Source organism: Gambusia affinis, linkage group LG03 (genome assembly GCF_019740435.1).
Source record: "Gambusia affinis linkage group LG03, SWU_Gaff_1.0, whole genome shotgun sequence".
Taxonomy (NCBI): domain Eukaryota; kingdom Metazoa; phylum Chordata; class Actinopteri; order Cyprinodontiformes; family Poeciliidae; genus Gambusia; species Gambusia affinis.
In genome coordinates, this window is record NC_057870.1 from 15,109,295 (window position 1) to 15,123,606 (window position 14,312).

Below are 14,312 nucleotides of genomic sequence, written 5' to 3' on the forward strand. Positions count from 1 at the left end.
ATGGGATATTTTATCTATGCAGGGGTAATAAACTAATTGAGAGAACATAGACTGGTGTGACAGGTGTCTGTGCTATGGTGAGACTTAGAGCCTGTGTCATCATGGTAGGTGAACAACAACCTCTGAATCACAGCATCTTTTCACAGGTCAAGTGCAGCGAAACTGTGGAGCTGCAACTTTCCAGATTTTAAATGTAAAAAGTCCAATCCTTTCTCGGTGTGCCTGGATGAAAATGAGGCATCTGGACACACGTAGAAACTGGTTGACATCAACAGATACTAGACGACACAATTTTGAATTAAGTTTGCAGATCTCATTAAAACAAATTAATCCTGTTGACTTCTTACGATTTGGCCAGTATCATTGCATTTTGTTAAGACTGAATTTTATCTAAAACATTGATTGCCAAGTTTAAAATGTGTTTTCATTTTGTTCACTAAACATATTTCTTTTCAGATGGTAAGTTTGTATCCCTTTATGACCACTAACTACTTTTATATTTTGAACTTAAAGATTTCACCTCTCGAGTACTAAAAGGGATCTTAACAATACTTTGTTTAGGATTTTATTTGTCAGTGTTATATCTAACATTTAATCATTTATCTTATTCTCATTAAGTTTTGGCTCATCCAAGCTTTCATATTGACTAACATTTTATTCATCTTGCATTATTCAATTTATAGTTTACCGGCATTCACAGTATTAACCTCACATTGTATTCTATTTACATTTTATTGTTTGTTCACGTTTCACTAATTTAAAAAAAATTAATAATAATAATATAAGAAACAGATTTCAAATGCCGGCTTCAATTTCTAATATTTATTTTAAAATTTACTCCTTTAACTCATTAATTTCATTTTATTGTGCAATTCAAACCGGTTCGACATTGATAGGGTTTGCTAGAAGACATGGCCTTGATTAAACTTTGTAGATCGCATTACAACTCAATACTACTGAATTCTAATGAATTTTCTAGAAGAATTACATTGTACTTCTACTGAATTTTTGCCAATAACACTGATTTGCATATTTTCGAGGGTGCTTGTTTCTTATTCTGTTTATTACACATGGTTTTCATCTAAAAAAGTATCTGAAAATTTCTTTGTTTACGTTTAAAATTTTCAAGCATCATCTAACAAATATTCATTTTAAGGTTTATCTTCTTGACTTTTGGTTTAAAAAATCAAAATTTTCACTAATGTTTATTTATTTCTCATTTTAAATTTATTTTTAAATAAAATCTAATGTTTTATTATTTTCTTCATTTTGCATTTCTTTTCAGGTATTAAATAACATTTTATTCATTTTACATTTCAGTTACCATTTATCCATAAATTTTTAAAATAATATTTATTTATTTTTTATTTATTTTTTGTTGAATGTTCTTTGTTAGCCTGTAAGAGGAACACTGTGGTTTCTACCCGCCGCCCAGGGCCAGGGGGCGCTCTGTTCGATTTTTACCCCATAAGAATGAAATGAAATGACAACAACAAACATCGTAATGGGCCCGGGGAGTTTTCCGAACAGTGGGCAGTGTTTCCTCAGGATGTGTGATGCTCCCCAAGCTGTTTGATGTTCTATTTGTGGTCTCTTAGAGACCAAAAGGGGGAGTTGTTGAGACGCTTATCCAGGGTTGCACGTGTACTCATGCACATACAGCTGTATTTCACACATAGTATGTTTCATTTATGCACAGAGAGCTTTTGGAGGAATGGAACTTGACCTTGCATGTTTCACTTTCAAACAAAAGGCTTTCAGTAGAAGTGAAACTTAAGCTGACACCATGATATCATGGCATTCCTTAGCTGACGTAGTTCATCAGACGACCAATAAGGCGTGTCTTAGATATAAAGAATGGATCGTCCGTTTTTGATCAGATGCTGTTTAGTCCCGGTGTATTCACGTCACAACCAATTAGCCTGTGAGGGTAAGCGTCTCTTTCTTTTTAGCGCTAAAAAGAATAAAATAAGTAAAGTCTGATTATTTGTGTTTGACTGATTTTCTGCACGTGTGATCACATGCTTCCGATTCATCGATAGTATATTTGGTTCAACAGTACTCATGTTTGACAATGAACCACACTTCTTTTGTTAGATAGCTGTGTTCACTTTATTGCCAACGTTCCAGTTATCAACGTCTTCACTTCTTTGTTTTTTAGAACAATGCAGTCTACACACACGAACTTGCTCTCACTGCCCCCAGTGGACAACAGCAGTACAACATGCACATAAACAGAAAGTGACAGGATGCGGAACTTACAACTGTACCTTTCAACGTAAATTAGAATGCATGAACATATAACACAAAATAACTTAAAGACAAGTTAAGATGAGAACATATTCTAACATGGAGAAAAAACTCCCGCGTCTCCCGATCACGATCAGAAGACGGAGCAGGAGCGGTTAACAATATCTTTAATTTAGTTTTGTATAGTCATTATTTGCTTTTAAGATATCTGTAATTTAGATATGTAGTTTTCACTAGTCAAAACTACATTTCTCCTATCCAAAAATACATTTAAGATATCTTGAATTATGGTGTCATTTGAGATATCTTTAATTAGAATTATGACTAGTCAAAATTGAGATATCTTGAATTTACTTTATGACTAGTTGTAATTTAATTGTAGATATCTGAAACAAATGTGTATTTCAGATAGTCAGTAATTCATTGTAGATATCTTGAATCGAAGTCTCCATAATGTCATGTTAGTATGGATTCTCCGAATCCACATGCAAAAGAAACTCTCAGGAGAACCTTTAAAGGATTCTCAGTCAGGACAGGAGACCTCGCATTACGCGTGAGACCTCAGGACGTCAGGCGCCTAGGAATAACAAGAAAGGACAGGATGGGTAAATAAGCGGAACTGACTCGAACGCTATAGCTCTAGAACCAGATATCGACCAGAAGGTGACAACACGCTGGCAGCCAGGTGCCGGGGATCCGCTCCTCTTACGCGGTCGCTGATGACCCGCGCACCTTCCCACAGGTACGCCTTCCCACACGTGCGCCGAAACGCACCTGTGGGAAGAGCGTGTGACAACGCCCATAAGCTCGAAGACACCACCTTGGAGGAAATCAGAGGAACTGCCGCAGCTGCAGATCCTGACACATACAAGTCAATGGCAAATCTGACGTCATTTCGACTAGAATGTAATTAGAGATATCTCAAATAAGTATTTTGACTAGTCAAAATATAATTAGAGATGTCTTAAATTGCTAAAACGTCTAGTCATAAAACAATTTGAGATATCTGGAATGTAAGGACGGTACAACTGAATTTATGTTAAACGGCTTGCCATAAATCTGACGTCATTTCGACTACACAACTGTCCAGGTGCAAACCACAACCACACCACTGAGAGCGTCTGTAATAATAGAGGAAGTGGGTTACGGTCTAAGAAAATTTTTTATTCAAAAACCACAACCAGCGACTCATCATGATTCAATCTGTAAGTGACTTTAGAAAAAAAAGAAGCCCAGAGCCGCTTATAATAATCGTACTTGGCGAACACATCATGAAGATCCTAGGTAGACTTATGTTGTAAGTCTGAGTAAGCAGAGGTGCACCTCCTACAGTTTCACCATGGCGTTGGGTAAACCCACTGTTATTTGGCTGGACGATCATGTGAGGATCGTGTTCTTTGATTTCTCCAGTTAATTGTATTTAGCAGAGGTGGAGGCCTCAACAAACACCTGGACTACCTGACAAACAGACCAGTTACCATTCTTTTTTCTCTTTGTACATCTCAATCTTCCAGTACAAGACAGACAATCCTTTTATTTACACTGTTCAGATGTTTATGTTTTTCTTTCTGTATTAATGATCGGTGTTTGAATTATTGTCACTTAAATCATTATTACACCATTATAACATTTGGTGGTACTAAACACCTGGTTTTGGTATGAACGCGATGTGCATTGGGTTCTAAAACTACTATTGGGCTGGAGATCTGTAGCCCATGCTTTGTGCTAATGCTAATATCTCCAGATTGTCAGGTTGAATAAACGGAAACCGCCTCCAGACTTGGTGTCTTGTGGTTTGTCTGATCACCACACAAAATCACACAATGTAGAAGTCCACCAGGTTATCTTGTCTGATACTAACTTCTCTTTTTATGATCTTAAACATTTATGTGACAGACTGGAAAAAATAAAATACAAAAGTCATAGCACTGCAGGTGCTGTTCATTTGACATATACGTATTTAATTAACGTGAAACCTAAATTACACAAACAAGTCAGTTTAAAAAAGATAAAGCCAAGTTACAAATCACCACTAACAAATAATTTCACCAACGCAAGTACCGACAAATGTAAGAAAAAAAGCTGCACACTGAAAAACAGTTTCTCACTGTAAGCAAACTAAAAAAAAAAATAATTATAGAAAACAAAACAGTTGTCTTTTATTTTAGAGGAACATATTTAGATATTTATCTGCAGACTGATGCACACTTAAACTATCTGAACACAAAGTCTCTTTCTGAGGAGGTAAATAAGTTAAATAAAAACATTTTTGCTGTTGTTTGAGCCTTTTTCTTTTTTGCTTATGAAGGACTAGTGAAGGGCTTGATGAGACCGAGATCCATGGCTTTGACCAGACATGTGCGTGCCACGTCAATAGGACCCTGCCTCTTGGGATTGTCCTCTGCTTTGCCAATCACAGTGAGGATTTCCAGCATCTCACTCTCGATCAGTTTCTTAGCCAACTCGAAGTCGTCAGAGTTCAGCATGTTGTACACAATCACCAGGCCTCTGTGCTGGATGCTAGGGTTGGTATGGAGACATAACCTCTGCAGGATCTCCAGCCACTGCACTGTCTGATTGGGAGAAAATGAACGCTCAGTCAACGTCTGGCCCTCTTCATAAATAAAAAGGAGTGAAAACAGATTTTAGTGGTGCATACCACGCGAGTCATTTTGGTGCAAAGCTTCTTCTCAGCAGCAGTGATCATGGCAAGACCTCCAGCTGCAGCTATCTGAAGTTTTTCGTCATCCTCTCCACAGAGCAGTACCAGCAGCTTCAACTTATCGTTGCCATCCTGAAGGTAACGAGCTTGGACCTACAACACATAGGATCGATTTTCTTGCCAACTTTTGCTCATCCGCATTTGGCATGCATTTTCTGTGCATGAACAATCTCAGTGTTATCCTATTTGTTCTCACCTCTTTGCATGTTACAAGATTGCACAGGCATTCAGTGGCAGCCAGTCTGATCTTTTCATTCTCTTCAAACATGTGGTTCTCGATCTCCGGCAAAGCTTTCTCCTTCACCAGTTTTATCCTGCAAAGAGAATCAAGTGGAAACATTTAAACAAAGCAGTTGAGGCACTTTTGGGAAGTGATTTAAAAAAAAAAAAAAATTTTCTGTGACGCAACCGCAGCATCATGAGACATTAAAGATGCTACCTCAGTTTTTCACTGAAACCAGCCATGTTGGTGAGTCCTCGGAGAGCCTCGTAGTTCTCTGCCCCTTCCTTGTCTGTGTGCAGCAGGCTGACTAGAGGTCGTATCACTTCATATACCTGTTAAAAATAAGAGTCCCAGAAGAACTGAAGTATTAACAGCAGAGAACTGTTTCTACTTTGCAGGCGAAACTTAACAGGATGAAGAAAAAGAAAGTAGTCGAATGCAATGCTAAGTAAATAATCCAACATCTTTCGTCAAATGAACAGGACAAAATAAAGATCCAATTAAATTGCGGATGCAACAGAAGATAGGAAGTTAAGACGTAGGGATGAATCTGATGGACAGTGAATGAAGAAAACAGCTAGTTTAGAGTTTTACCCTTTCTCCAGGGAAGGCAATCTCAGGGTTGGAAACAGCAGCTATTTTGGCAAGTGCAAAGCTTGCTTTCACCTTTCCCTTTTCTGTACCTTCAAGGGCAAGAGGTATCAGAGCCTGAGGGCACAAGAGATTAAATGATGATATATTCAAGAACAATGAGAGGCAGGAGAGAGGCACAGTAGGTTTGCAAAAAAAGGAAACAAAAACAGGTTTGTCTAAGACAGTTTCAGTTTGGAAAGTGAAGCAATTGCACAATTGTAATTTCTATTACAATTGACGCGTTCATCTCATGTGTGCATGACTCACCTTTCCCCCTCCATGGGCCACTATTGTGCCACGGTCTTTTGGATCCTCTGTCAGTGCCAAGAAAACCCTGCAGATTTGTTTAGAAAAATAATTTCACATGCCTAAGGAGGTGACTTGCCTTAGTCACATCACTTGAACTTTTGCACATTTTGCAGCCACCAGCTACACTTCATAATTTAGATGTTAGAGGAAGCAACACTTAGTACTACCATGAAGTGGAAGGAAAATGATACATGGTTTAAAACATGTTTGCAAATAAAAGTCTGAATGGTGTGTACACCATGTGTGTTCAGCTGATACGTGTTGCTCTATCGCATAAAATCAGAACAGTACACGTTGAAGTTTTACCATACCAAACTATGGAAAGTTTCAAGTAGGATTTAGACTTTAACAAGGTACTGCACCAGTGTAAGCACTGTAACCAAAAAATTAATACAAATTACAAAACAGCAAAGAGAAGTGGGCTGATGAGAGACACAGGAAAGACAGGTTTAGCTGAGTGAGGGTGGAGGTGGAGGTATTATTTGTGCTACATGGAGACGTCAGGACATTTTTCAAAGAAATTCCACATGTATTCCTACCGTGCCAACATTTCTTTCGTCTGATCAGTCAAGATAGCGCTGTCTGCTTTGACCATGACCGCAAGAGCTGAAATGACTCCAGCCTTCAGCAGCCTTTTCACTCTCTTCTCAATAAAGTCTTTCTTGTCCTGAGGAAAGGGAACAAAAACTGTTTGCAAGGTTTGTGCAGACATGTCAGACATGCATGTGGTGTTTCCTGCAAAGTGACTCATGATCAGCGGTCTGAGTTTTCTCTCATGCTCTTACCTTGGGGTGTTGCTCAGGGACATGCTGCTTAGAGAACTTGGCCAGCTGAACCAGCTCAGGGATGATTTCCTTCTTATCATAGCTGTTGGTGCAGTTTACCAAAGTGCAAGCAACTGCATATAAAATTGTCTTATCCCTAGACTGAAAATCAGAGACGAAAAGCAGTGGAAATTAACTGTGCTGTCAATATGTTTTGCTAGCTGTTTCAAGTTAAAGTTTCAAACAATTTACTTCCTAATTTGTGGAACATTCTGAGGTAATTAATGTAATTATTACACAGTTTAAGCGTAGGGAGTGTACATACATTGTAAGCAGGAAGGATTTATATCACATGCATTTTGTAATGCTTTCTTTTGTTAGAAAACAATGGATCCTCAACCATCATGTCTAAAACATGTACTTAAAATGACAAACTCATTTATTACCATTGCCAATTCATACAGGAAGTATACCCCTCCCCCCCAACTGAAACATAATGACTCATTGGGGGGTTATGAACAGGATGCACAGTATACAACAACATAATCTAACATCTTTACCTTTGTCAGCTCAAACATGGCTTTCATTGCAAGCTCATCTTCCACGAAGTCATCTTTAACGTCAGCATCATTAGTCAGATAGGCGAGACCCTCAATAGCCCACTTCCTTGTTTTGGAATCAATCTGGGGATTACACAGCCACCTGGCAAAACAAATAATGAGATATGAGACAGCAACACTTGCAATAGTTGCATTTCAACTGTTTATGCCTATTTTATGCTTAATATTATATTAAATCCAAGTGTTGAGTACTGACTTTCTGCACTGCTTGGCCAGTTTCTCAGTGGAACCCTCAGCGAACTGCCTTAAGCCGTAATCATCACCTCCAGCTGAACCCAGTTTACAGAGGCCCTGCAGGGTAGATGGACATATTTAGCTTCAAAGTTTACAAGACAAGACAAAACAAAATGAGATGATGTGTTTTGCTCCATCAATTGTAGCTGGGATTACTCTTTTTCCTGCAAAAAAATAAAAAATAAAAATAACTGTATCCTGCGAAAGTGTGTACACCTATTGAATCTTTACCCAGTTTTGTCAAATGTCAACCACAAACCTCTGTGTATTTTATATGGTGCTTTGTGTGACCAACAGGAAGTAGTGCATATTTGTGAAGTGGAAGGAAAGTTATTCATGTGGCAAATCATGTCAGTACTTTTCTACCACTCATAAAGTTTTACATAGTTTCTCATAATTATGGTCTTCCATGTGTTTGCTGTGTTCCCTACATGAATTAGGGTAAATCTCAAGCAAAACTTCTGATGGTTTTCTTCTTTTTAGTCTTTCAGAAATGGTAAATGTGTCAAGTATTTTGAGCATATTTAACATTTCCAGATTTTTAAAAATACCAACGCACTGACATCAACGGTTGAAATGTGACAAAAATACATCTTATTGCTAATCACTGTGAAAAGTTGACTCTGCTCTGGTTTTTTTTGGTTCACTCACCACCAGGGCACGAATTTTAATCTTCTCATTCTTCGTCTTCTTGTAGATGTCCTTAAGCAGCGACACGCCGTTGGTGATGAAGAAGCTGGCGCGACTCATCTTCGTGGAGGCGTGGATGAGCGCCTCCACGGCGACCATCTGGTCCACGTCCCGCTCTGAGCCGCACATCGCCACCATCATCTCCATGACGCCCTGCTGTCCCACCAGAGAGTTGCCGACCTCAAAGGGACCCTGCAGCAGCCCTGAGATGGCGTTGATGGCATGAAGAGTCTTATCCATGTTGTTGGGATCAATTTTAGATCTGCAGCAAAGACGTGGAGAAGGTGAGAAATGGCGAGCAATAGCAAATTGACCTGAGTGTCTGTTTATTTGAAATTTCTTAATGAGCATCCTTCTGGTAAAGATGTGTTGGAAGTGTTTAAATAGTATTTTATTGCAACAGGCTTACCTCACACTTAAGCATTTAGAAAAATTACATTTCTAATTTTAGCAGATTTATTCAAGTGTAAAAATTCTTATGATAAAATCTGATCTGACCAGAACCACTGAAGCTACAATCATTATGTTAACCTATAACCTTCACTTTTTGAGTTGGTCTTAAACATGAACTAATTGCTCTATTTTCTTGGGGTAAGAATATATAAAGGTATATAGGAGAAATGACCCTCTTTGCAGAGTGAATAACATGCTAGGGGAGGTTTAAAAAAATCCCTTCAACGGCATCAATAAGGGAGATCTTGAGGTTACTCGATTTACATAAAAGCTAGAGAAAATAACTTTGTGTCCTATCATAACATGCATAAACCTGTGGAGTTCACTAAACTCTACCAGGACCTTAACTAGAGCCGTGGTTTTGGTCATATATGAGTGAAAGGTGGAGCTGTAATGAGCGAAAACGGAAGTGTTAGAGAGGATGGAGTACTTTTGACAATCAGGAGAGATTGTGGAAAGATAAACGGTCACAGATACCCGTCTGTATGCTCTGCATGCATAAAATATCATAGAAGAAGACGAAGTGCTGTCCTATTGATTAAAGGGGATCCCAAGAGACTTTCTGTAAAACTAGCATGTTTAAAGTTGGAACTGGTTTTATGATGATGTTGATATATTTTAAGGCTTTTCACACATTTTTACCCAGAGGTCCAAAATTTGGCCCATATCTTCACACATACTTAATATATTCATCGCAGATCTCCCTGAAGTTGGCTCTCTCAGGGTCACACTTCAGATCGTCGTAGAGTTTGTTGAGAAGCACGCTGGCAATCAGCTGTGTGTTCTCTGTCAGAGGGAGCTGATCCGGCAGCTCGGGAACCTGACCGCAGACCTTCAGGATCTTCTTCAGACCTGGCAAATAAAGACATGCATCTCATTATGAAACCTGAGCTTCCGCCAGAAATTCAGAGGATCTCATATGGAGAGGCCTGGCTCACCGTGATCAATGGCGAAAAGGGTCCTGGAGTGATCTCTCTCGTTCTTGTCTCTACAAGGGACGTTTTTGGTGAGGAGGTTCAGTGCCTGGTCTCTGCCGTGACCTGATACCTTCTTATTGGATATCATCTCCAGGAGGGCAAGGAGAATGGTTTTCAAATCTTTAGACGCATCTGTAGGTAAAGATAAAAATATATTTCCACGTTAAAAATAAATATGAACAACAGAATGGCCTTCATTCCTTTTCATATATTTTAGCTGTAGATCAAGAACTGAATATTTGATTTAAATGTTGTAAGTTTTCTTTTACCCAAAACTAAGGATGCTTCCTTCCCATAATCCCTTGTGTCTCCACCAGTGAGAGAGTCATTGATGCATTGGAAGAGGTTACATGTTGCCAGCGCAATTTCTTCATTGTCCAGTGCCATAATGCTGCAGATCTTATCAACACCCACAATGTTGACAATGGCCATGGCCTGTTAAGTAGAGAGAGATGTGGATTACAGAACTTTAGTTGCTCCAACCTCTATTGTAATTTTGTATTTTTCCTCCCATTTCGTCCTTTAGCTTGACTAACCCGAGCTTTGTGGCCAGTGCACATTCCCGACAGAGTTCGGACCGCAGCCAGGATCATTTCTGGCTTCCCAGTCTCAACCATGTTGAGCAGCAGATCCACCCCGTTGTTCTGGAAGATTCTCTCTGCTCCAGCATCTTCTCTCGACAACACAATCAGGTTGTTGGCCGCCTACGTGTAAACAGGAACAATAGATCATACAAAAATCCCAATGAAATTTTACAAGCTTTTGAAGTTCCTTTATCTACAAACCACTGAAAGAACCAACCTTTTCCTTCTTTTCTTTGTCCATTTCCTCATCAAGAAGAATATCAAACATGTTCTGTACTCTCGAATCCGTGGAAAATGTTGTCTTGAGCTGAAGAGATCAAATAAATCTTCAATTGAAGGAGATCTGCATGTGGCATATACATGTAAAAAGTGTCTTGCAAAAGTATTCACACATTTCAGCACATCAAAACCACAAACTTGTGACACTGGTGTTTTGTGGCTGTGATGTTTCATAGTTCAGACTCGGGGGGTTTGGATGGAAAGCTTTATTTGAAAAACACTTTTTAATCATACCACAGCTTCTCAGTTGGATTTAGGTCTGACCTTTGACTAGGCCATTCTAATTCATGAATGCATTTTGATCTAAACCACCCAATCCCCTCCTACATGTTCAGTATTGTTAAAGCAGGGTAAAGGGGTTTTATTTCTTTAACAGATTTTTTTTTCTAACAACAATTCAAAAAAAGTTATAAAAGTATAAATACTTTTGCAAGGTGCTTTAGGTTACATGTTGGGGTTTTTTTGCCAGCATTTGTTGTCTTTTTTTCTATTCTGTCCACAACAAATATACACCTTGGCCTGGATTTCTGCTCCCAGCCTGTGGAGAGTCTCTAGGAAGGTCTTGTTCTTTGGCTCCAGGGTGGCGCATCGCTGCACATCTTTGAAAGCCATGTCCAGTTTCCCCAGCTTCTCCAGAGCTTGACAGCGGCGATACAAGGCTTTAATATCTGATGCATCCTCATCAATCGCTGTGAACCAGTATGGCAGAAAGTAAAGGTCAACTCTAGAACAAGAGGTTTGCACTGAATTGCTATGCTAAATATCTCATTTTTTGCTGCTTAAATTTTCTAATTAATTAGTTTACCTTTAGATGCATCAGAAACTGCATTTGAATAGCTTTCCTGCAACAAGTAGAATAGACGGAATAAAATATGGCAAAATGTTTCATTTAAGTTCAAACATTTGTATGTGTTTTCTTCAGTTGCTTTACCTTCTTCAGGTAGCATGCACATCTGTTCCTGTAAATCACAGCCTGCATTTTTTTGTCTGTGCACTCCTTCAGGGCGTTGGTGTAGCATTCAACGGCCTTGTCAATGTCACCAGCCTGAAAGTGTCTGTTTCCTTCATCTTTTAATTGGATTGGATCGCCCATCTGACAGAAACCATAATTCATAGATGAGAAAAAAATTCAAAATGATAAAAACATTATGTCATGTTTTGAGTCTGGTTATGTCAGATTGGTGCTTAATTGATATGTTAACAACTGTTCTGCCTATAAAATGTTGTATTTCAAAGCAACGGAAAATGTTAACCTTTAACGGAGCTAAATTATCCTTACAACTTCCAGATGAGAACAAATGCCTTTAAGGAGCTAAACACATATTTTCCTAAATTTATAGAAAATATCAATAATAAGTGACTTTTAGCAGTGCAACATTTATCCAAGACTCATTCAATACCATCCCTTATACCTCATACACAGATGAAGATTTAATAATCACCATTTCTTATTGTGGCAATTTTCAATAAATGTTGTGTCGTATTGTTCTCACGGTTGCACTGCTCTGTCCTGATCTGAGGGCCCAGAAGCAAATGGCCCCACACATGTTATCTCCAACTTTAAATGGCCTCCCTTCAAACCTTATTTGGGTATCATTTTAACCCACCAGTGTGAGCTTCAAGATTCTCTGTCATTTCTAAATGAAAGGCACACTCCTGATTCTGTAATACCCTGAATACCTTCCATTCACTTTGCTACAAATAAAAAAAAAAGAAAAGTCTTTGCAGATGCTACTGTACCTTCAGGTTGTTCTTCTTGGTCGAACCTTTCCTCCGTTTAGGTTTTTTTTTTTTTTACGTAGATAATCTAAACCCGTGGTCTTGAGTAATTTTATCAGCTTTCTTCTATTTTTTCAAACCTAAACACCACTAATGCTGCAATGTATATTTATATTGCATCTTAGTGAGGTGGGGCAGAGCTAAGGTGGATCACACAAAACACAAAGGGGTACTTTCTAAAACATACAAAGCTTTATGGAAAATAACTGTATTCAGGTCTGGAAAAATCATAACACATTAAAGTGTACTAAATTTTCTATTGAAACCCATGTTTGATTGACGACTCAGTGAGAAAAAACTTTTTTGAAATAGGAACTTAAGTTTGTGTGACCCCTTAAAGTTGGTTTGCTCCTGATAAGGTCTATTTAGGGAGCAGACAGCTGAGAACTCACCAGCAAATGCTTGATGGGTTTGGAGGGGGGAGGGAAAAAGTGTGGGGGGGATTCAAGAGTGGGTGGTGGGGGGCTGGCAGCTATGACACCAGGAGAGACTGGTACCTTCTGGAAAGAACATGATCTCACCACAGCACCAGCTGGAAATAAAAAATAAATGTTTGACAATTAAGAGAAAAGTGCTATAAATCAGGTCCAAAGGTGGGTCTCTGGAGTGTCTGTTTGGACAATTGTATTGAAAAATGCAAACAAGCTGTAGCTTTTATAGATCCTGCTTCCCTCTGAAGTCTAAAACAATGCATGTGTCATAAGTACAGCATGAGTAGAAAATAATAGATGGGGTTAAGTGTGAGATTAATTTTTTTATTCAGTTTCATCATTGGCGAGAACTGACTGATTTTGAACTTTTAATGATGAATTTGAATCAAAAAGCATTGTGTCAATGTCTTGTAGAACGATCCTGTTATATCAAAGTTTAAAACCGTCTAACTCAAACTAATCCCCTCAAACGAAAGAAAGTTGTTCATATTGCTTTAGGTACAAGCCAAGAATCTCCAAGGCTTAAATTGATCATCAACTGGAACATGTCACTTTCCACAGTGAAACGAGTTTAACATGCGTTTGGACTAAGAGTTTGTTGTGCTGCTCAAACTGAAATCTGCAATTTGGAAAGCCTGGTGACCTGGCCATTAAATGATTGTTGCTGATTGTTACTGATAGGCAACAAATCCCAATAACGCCCCCTGGCAAGGTTAAGTGGGTATAGACAATGAATGACCGCATGAAATTTGCAAATGCCCACATGAAGAATGTTAAAGATGTGGCTCAGAGCTACTTCTCACAATGTTTAATGTAACGCAAAAGGCTGAACTAATATCCTCTCAACATGTTTAAAATGTTCAAGAGCTCTTTGGTTGGAAACTTTTCAGTCATTGAATAAAAGGACTTTTTATTGACAACACAAATTGAAGATACACCTTTAGTTTTACGTCTTATTCATTGAAGCTGCTATTTAGCCACCACTAGAGGGAGCTTAATGCTCATTCTTCTCCTCGGATGTCTTTAAAATTATCTGAAAATATTCTTCTCTTTGGTATTTTCTCCCATTCTTCCTGATTCAGTCACACAGTACCTAAGGGATAATGAAATGTCAATAAGAGGTTCGCTGTTCATTTCTTCAGTTCATAACCAAGTATTGCATCCATATGTGACAGAAATATATAAAAAAAATCGGAAAGTGCAGGTAGAAGGCTTCCCCTCTGAGAAACCTGCGTGTGTTGCCAACTTCATTTTTCCGGATCACATCATTTTTATTGGCATGATCCTACCACAAACTAAATCTGATTCTGTTTTGTTTTTGATTTTTTTAAAAATTTCACCTTTTCCTAGATAATGTCCCTATA

The 14,312-nt window shown here is 38.5% G+C and overlaps 1 protein-coding gene across 1 annotated transcript; it reads right to left on the reverse strand.

The window, feature by feature from the left end:
* Positions 1-4,194: 4,194 nt before the first annotated feature.
* On the reverse strand, positions 4,195-12,636 carry unc45b (unc-45 myosin chaperone B). The gene is made up of 20 exons (XM_044111969.1): positions 12,479-12,636; positions 11,670-11,831; positions 11,544-11,580; positions 11,252-11,427; positions 10,677-10,766; positions 10,412-10,579; positions 10,145-10,310; positions 9,837-10,007; positions 9,579-9,750; positions 8,407-8,707; positions 7,718-7,812; positions 7,462-7,603; positions 6,923-7,063; positions 6,677-6,804; positions 6,096-6,162; positions 5,790-5,903; positions 5,412-5,527; positions 5,169-5,286; positions 4,910-5,065; positions 4,195-4,823 (listed from the first exon to the last, which is right to left on the reverse strand). The coding sequence occupies exons 2-20, from the start codon at positions 11,829-11,831 to the stop codon at positions 4,551-4,553; spliced, it is 2,793 nt and encodes a 930-aa protein (XP_043967904.1). The 5' UTR covers positions 12,479-12,636; the 3' UTR covers positions 4,195-4,550.
* Positions 12,637-14,312: the final 1,676 nt, after the last annotated feature.